The sequence below is a fragment of the Orycteropus afer genome, unplaced genomic scaffold, assembly GCF_000298275.1.
Source record: "Orycteropus afer afer isolate SDZICR_OR568_19922 unplaced genomic scaffold, OryAfe1.0 scaffold00197, whole genome shotgun sequence".
NCBI classification, from domain to species: Eukaryota; Metazoa; Chordata; class Mammalia; order Tubulidentata; family Orycteropodidae; genus Orycteropus; species Orycteropus afer.
Window position 1 is genome coordinate 5,786,400 of NW_006921784.1, and position 7,223 is coordinate 5,793,622.

General features: G+C 41.8%; 1 protein-coding gene across 1 annotated transcript in view; it reads left to right on the forward strand.

The window, feature by feature from the left end:
* Window positions 1–7,223, forward strand: part of MTMR3 (myotubularin related protein 3) — a 52,200-nt gene that overhangs the window by 32,031 nt on the left and 12,946 nt on the right. Inside the window, exons 7-9 of the mRNA XM_042781936.1 lie at window positions 1,785–1,990; window positions 2,559–2,690; window positions 3,660–3,771. Coding sequence (XP_042637870.1) covers window positions 1,785–1,990; window positions 2,559–2,690; window positions 3,660–3,771 — 450 coding nt within the window. The remainder of the gene's footprint in view (window positions 1–1,784; window positions 1,991–2,558; window positions 2,691–3,659; window positions 3,772–7,223) is intronic.

Here is a 7,223-nt window from a genome sequence, read left to right on the forward strand (position 1 = left end):
CCATTCTTGCCCTCTTTTTCCGAATTGCTCTTCCTCCGTTACCAGGGATTTGCTGCCCCTTAAGCTTCCTTTCTCTCCTTGTGAGTTTTTGTTGTCAATTTGATCCTATATAGATTGTTCCGCAAAAGAACACGATATTCCAGGCAAACACTCTTTACTAAATAAGCTAACTTACTGTTTGGTTTAAAGAAGACTTCAGGGTATATTTTGCTTTAAGGTTTAAAGATTTTCTCAGGACAACAGTTTTGGAAGTTCATCCAGACTCAGAAAGTCTGGATTCTGTGAGAATTTGGAAATTTATTCTGTCTTTTCCCCCTTTTTGATCAAGATTCTTTTATAGAATAGTAGTGGTAGCTGGGCCCCATCCCCTTCTCTGGTCTCAGGGCAGAGGAGGCAGTTGTTCATGGAGGCAGTTAGGCACACAGTCCATTTCCTCTTCCTTTTCTTGACTTTCCCACTTCCTCTGCTGCTCCAGGCAAATAGAGACCAATTATTATACCTTGGACAGCTTCTTGCATGCTTTTAAAATCCTAGACGCAATGCAAGGAGGAGGTAGAACAGAAACTTTCACTGAAAGTGTTATTAGGACAGTTACCTGGGATGTCCCATGAAACCATAGCCCTAAACCTGTAAACCAAGAAACATCAATGACCCACAAGGTCTTTGGTTGTACCTAAGCAGCCTCTTCAGCTGCTCTCTTTTTTTTTTTTTTGTAAAAATACATGCTATACATTTGCTAATTCAACTTTTTACAGGTATATAACTTACTGTCAACAATTACATTAAAAACAAAACAAAACCACTGCTGTGGAGTTGATTGCGACTCATAGCGACCCTTTCGGACAGGGTAGAAGTACCCCATAGGGTTTTCAATGCTGTCAATTTTCATGGAATCAGACTACCTTATCGTTCTCCTAATGGATTGGCTGGTGGATTTGAACAGTTGACCTTTTGGTTAGCAGCCAAATGCTTTAAATACTATGCCACCAGAGCTCTTATTATGACATTAATCACCTGGAAAGCCTAAGTTTCAATAGCATCTTAAAGTAGACCATGAGTGTGATTTCTGATCTTACTTGTAAAAGGATCTATCAGAACGTGGCTTATGTTGCTCTTTTCTTTCTGTGAGTCTGAGGGTAGGGTAGCTGGCTTGTTGAGCTGTCTTCATATAATAAGAGCAGTGTTGGACATAATGAAATCGCAGGGGATTTTGCGAAGCAGTTCACTGTAGGCCAGGTAAGTGTTTCAATACACAAAGGGGGATCTTGTTTTGAAAAGATTCCAAGCCAGCCATGAGGGCATAGTTGCTGCCACTGGCCCTCAGAAGTCAGTGAGGAAACACATGCTTCTCTGTTTCAGCATCCATTATGCCAGAGTATTCAGGTTCTGTATTAAAAAGGAGGGATTGATACTTCATTATCAGTGGCAGAACTATGTCTTATTTATAAATTATTTTTTACCTGATTTTCTAAAAATAAATTTAAGCATTTAGCTTGTGAACATTTTTTCCAAAAGAAAATTTGTCGTTTTATTAGTAACTTTATGAAAATCTCTGTAATGGTATGATAATTGAAAAGAGTCAGATAGATTTTTTTTATTTATTATTGTTGTTATTTTAAGATTTCTGCCCTCTTTAATACTTAAAGGACTTGAAGCTAACCTAGCACTTATTTGTAGTCAAGCTGGTAAGCATTTAAAATCCACTTCCTCACATTTTGTGTGAGCACAGAGCATCTGAGGTCAATGGGATGGGTACAGTTGTTGGGCTCTTGTTCCCCATGTAGGCACCAGAGCAATGGAGCCGTCATTGCCCGCTGTGGACAACCAGAGGTCAGCTGGTGGGGCTGGCGAAATGCAGACGATGAGCACCTCGTGCAGTCAGTCGCCAAAGCTTGTGCCTCTGACTCCCGATCGAGTGGCAGGAAGCTGTCAACTAGGAACAGTTCTCGAGACTTTCCCAATGGGGGAGACCTTTCTGATGCAGAGTTTGGTAAGGAGCTTCCTGGACCATGGTATCATTTTTTATTGTGCTTAACGAACATTTCTTTTCCTTAGAAAATGAAGAGTTTGTTTCACAGAAGAGATGGTGAAGCTTCAGTTGATTGGATTGTTGAGGAGTCATGGGTGCTGGTAAAGAACCAGAACACCCTTTGTTTTCAAACTTGTTTGAAGAGGGCATAGAGTGTCTGTTGTCTTTCTGGCCATCGTGACAAGAGTGGAGTATTTATGTGGTAGGGCCCTTGCAGTGTCTCCAGACCATAGGGAAAATGTCAGGCTTCATTAAAGGACTACGGATATGGAGGTGAGGAATAGGAGATTGGGCTATATGGACCCCTTGTGTGGTCTGGGAGTTAGTTTTGTAGAATAAATCCTCATCAACCTTCATGAGAAGGCAAAATAGAAAACAAAATACAGAGAGAAGTCCTCTGTATCAAGGGTTCTGGTTAGGTAGGTTTCATTTAGTTAGTTTTGTATACCTTTGGTTCTTATTTTTGCACAGTTCTGGTAGAAAAATGGTTATTTTGTTTTTCTCCACTCTCCCTGTCCAATGTCTCTAGACTCTTCTCTGTCAAATGCTTCAGGAGCAGAGAGTTTAGTCGTCCAGCCACAGAAGCTTTTAATCTTGGATGCACGGTCCTATGCAGCGGCTGTGGCCAACCGCGCCAAAGGTGGAGGCTGCGAGTGCCCAGGTGAGCTGTGTGGTGTTTCGTCCACTGGCGCGGTCCTCGAGTCCAGCTCCTTCCCAGCTGAGACCTAGTTCTCAGTTTGAAGCGGGCAAGCTGTGTTCCTTGACCTGGCTCGAACAGCCAGAGCTGCTCTGTGGGTTCTTCGCACTGGAGCAGGAGGGGCAAAGAAACTAAATGATCTTTCTGCCCTGTACCAACCTTCAGGTGAAAAGAAAATCCTCTTGCCTTAGAAGGCCTGTTCATGTTTAGAAGGTTCTTCTTTACTGGCTCAGTCTCTCAGCCTTCTAAAATCTTTTTGTTGCCTTTGACAGTGGGTGTGCTCATCACTGGCCTCACAGAAAACTCTTCATGTGGCTTCTACTTAGAAAACCTGAGATGGAAATTACAGCAGTAAATACAGAACTCTAGCAGAGTGCCTCTGTCATGACCTCTAACATCCTTACCATTTGAGTGCTGGCTTTCCCCAAGGAGAGACCTCTTTGGTGCCAGTTGTGTGCTGATGGAAAATGAAGGGCACCAAACTCCCTATTCAGATGTGATCTAAGTTGGAAATTGAAAGCAGTTGTACCAATGTGACATTTGAATGCATGAAGGCATTGTTCTACCAGGTTCTTTCCAGTAGAAGTAAAGAGATTATAGAGCCCCAAGTAAGGTGAGACCCAAGGAGTAAACCTAGAGTGAGATGGAAGTTTGTAGGCCTTTTTGAAAATAACAGCTTCCATTTTATGTCAGAATCTTCTTCACAAATCCACCCTTCCTACTTTCACTCTCTTGGCAAAGATAGCTAACACTCAAGCAATGTTTTCCTCTTACCATAAATGCCTGGGCTAATAGTCAAACATCAAAACGTTGCAGTTTCATTAGTCAGCAGCTGTGATGTGTTTGTTTTATAGCAGTTTGCTGCTTTTAAATTTGACCATGTGGGCTTTCTATTCAACATATTTGTGTTCTCTTTATTGTTATTCTCTCCAGAGTATTACCCAAACTGTGAAGTTGTGTTCATGGGGATGGCAAACATTCATTCTATTCGGAGGAGTTTTCAGTCCCTGCGGTTGCTGTGCACACAGATGCCAGATCCGGGAAAGTAAGACCCTGGCCTTAGCTTTAATTTTGCTAACTCTTTTTTTATTTTTATTTTTTAAATGAATTTGGAAGTGTCTTTTTTTCTGTATCGTGGTAAATGTCAGTTATCCTTTCAGTCTGCAGGCCTTCTTGTTCCTGTGTTTGTAGCATGGCAGCATAGAGGAGGAGCTGGGAGGAAGATCCAGCCCTTGCAAAGGTTTTAAAATGTGCAGCACAGAGCAAACCTCAGCTCTCAAAACCAAGGCACTGCCTTTGTGTTTTTCCTGGAACCTTCCCTTTTTTCCACATTGTTTTAGGTCCCAAGTATTTTCATTCTCTGGTTTCTGACATCTTGTAGTGACGTTTATCTACTATGAGCTGGGATGTTTCACCATGAAGAGTCAAAATTCATTCATCACCTTCTAAACTGGGTTAAACTTTCTTTAAGCTTGCCATTAGGTCAGTTCCTTTTACGTCTGCTTCTGATTTCTGAACTCGCTGGCCTTATTTGCTAAGAGCATTATTATGGTTGTTATTGCTCCTTAAGAATGGATGGCTGGCACTTGCTATGAAGAAGGTGGGACAACACCCTTCCCCCCCAAGGAAACGTTTGAATACAAGATAAATTTGCAGAAATGCTCTGTAAACAAGTATGAACAGATAAATATTTAAAATTCCCCTTTTTGCTATTTTAAGAGGCCAGAGAGAGCACCAGAGAAGACAGAATTTTCTCTTTTCTGGCATTTGTTCTAGAGTCCATAGCTGTTTCCCAGGTTCTAGTCAGTGGATCTCATGGTCACATCAGGTTTTGCTGCATTCTTTATTTGATTTATTAAATCAAATGGCTGCCTGAGCCACTTGTACTGGCACATGATGGCAAATGATTAAATTCATCACAGTTACACTTAGCACAGAGAAGCAGTCATCCTTTGGGAAAAGCTGAGTGAAGAAATGAACGTGCTGCTCTTTGTTGGGGATTAGCCACTTGTGTCTGCTGCACAGTTCCAGCAGCCAGCTGGTGACACTCTTTCTCTAAAGGTAGGGCATAGAAAGAGCTGCCTGAGGACCCAGGGCATCTGCCACTGACTGACTCTGTAACCTTGGGCAAGTGGCTTAATGACAGTGGGTCTGAGTTGTCCTGTCTGTAAAATGGACAGGATGGAATCAACACTTGAACACAGTCTCTAAGATAACTTTCATACATAAAAATTGTTTCTTAAAAAAGCTGTTTTAAAAATGTAGGGTCAAAAAGATGTAGTTAGCCTTTGTCTGGTCCAAATGAGAGTCTTGAGTATTTTATTAAGGGAAAAGGTAATACTTTGTCTGTGTTTGGAAGCCAATCATAATGCAGTACTGGAGCTTCCCTTGTATCTAAGAAGAAGCTTGGCTATGATAGCTTACCATAAGTAAGCCCCTCAGTTTTTTGTCTGGGGTTGTTGGAAGGGGAGGGGATATATATTTCTACTCCAGTTTGAGACTAGCACAAGGGAGTGTGGAGTCCTTTAGCATCTCCTCGGTTGGCAGATTTTGGAATGCAGCGTCCCTACTATACATGGATAACACCAACTGGTATGTTGTAATAGTTCAGTGAGGTTCAAGAGAGCTTTATACTGGTTCTCTTGTTTGCCATTTCTCCAGGACAAAGGACATAGTTTAGTATTTGCTCCCCTAAGCCTTACCTTTTAGTTCTTCCAAAACTATGTGAGGTACGAAAATAAATAATTGATCAATTAGCAAAAAAATGTTTCTCAAGTACCTAGTAGGAGGTGGGGTTTTTACTCCTGACAGACTTACAGCTCATTGAAATGTGGGAATCCTCACTGTCCGCTAGACTCTGTGCTAGATGTTCAGCTGGGACTGAGACACAGTGTCAGCTCTGAGAGAATCCACAGTCTGGTTTGTGGACCAGAGTCATCCATAGGAAACCAATGCTTACACACCACATTCTCTTCTGTTTGCCTAGAAAACCCCCTACTTTAAACTATTCAAACAATTCATTACTCATTCCCCAAGATTAGTGGGCTTTGAGAGTCTAGTCTTGGCAAAGCCTTCTCAGACACTCCTTGGCGGAGTATTTATTCCTTCCTCAAAGTGAAGTGCTGGTCTTGCGGTCATAACTACAAATTTGTTAGCATTTGGGAGAAATCAGAGCTGCCTTTTTTGGGATCGAGGAGAATTCATGGCAGGGCACGAGAAGCAGAATATCAACATGGTCAAAAACAAGAGTCATCAGCTTGTGATTAATCCCAAAGGGCAACCCTGTGATCTGATGCTGCTGAAGGTCTTTGGAAAAAGGGTTCTTTATCCCTGCTGAGTCCAGTCTGTGTTAAAAACAAAAACCAAAAAAAGTCTTTGTTAAGCCCCGTAATACTATATGGGCATTGGTATATTGTAGGTAAGTTTGGGACCATCCCCTTCTAGTCAACAGGCATTTAAGACTTTACCAGTTTTGAGTGTTGAGGTGTTGATAGTGCGTGATACAGTCTTTGTAGCATTCTTGCATGTGGCGTCCAGCTTACACCTCAGTACAGATGCATTGATGAGAGTGGTGTTTTTTTTTTTTTTCTTTTTAAATTATGATTTCGGTGAAAGTTTATAGAACAAATTGATTTTCCATTGAACAGTCCATACACGTTCTGTTTTGTGACATTTACTGCGATTCCCACACTTTATCAGCATTCTTCCCACTTCCTTCCTGTGCCCACCCCTTCTCTTCGTTCTTCCTTCTCCTCCCCTTCTGCTTTCTTAGCTCTGTCTCTGGGCAAGTACAGTCTTCTTGGTCTCATATGCTTGACTGCTGCAGTGAATGCCTACCTTCCTGGTATTAGTGTTCACCTTATAGGTCTGTCAGTTGCTTGGCTGCCAGTTGAATCACAGAGTTAAGTTAAATTCCTGGCCTGAAGGGTATCTAAGGGCCATAGTCTCAGGAGTTCCACCAGTCTTCATCAGACTAGTAAGCCTGGTCTTTTTTATGATTTTGAGTTTTGTTCCATATTTTCCCCCACTGTGTATGGGACCTCTTACTGTGATGCCTTTAGAGAGCTCAGTGGTGGTAGTCAAGCATCATCTAGTTCTTCTGGTCTCAGGGTCATGGAGGTGGGGGTCATAAGCTTTATTAGTCCTTTGGACTAAATACATCTTTGATTTTCTTCACTCTTCTGTGCTCTGGATGGTGAGAGACCAATAGTTGCAACTTAGATGACCGCTCACAAGCTTATAAGACCCCAGTGGCTACTCACCAAACTAGAATGTAGAACATTATCTTTGTGGACTATGTTATGCCAGTTGACGTTAGTGCCCTCTGAGACTATGGCCTTGAGGTCCATACCCAGTGACTCTTTTCCTCAAGGTGTTTGGTTATGGCTAAGAGGTTTTCATAACCTTGTACCCTGTATGCTATACTACATTCATGGATATATTTGCTGTACATATAAATATATAGGTAGAGATAGCCTTCGTCAAACCTATATATAT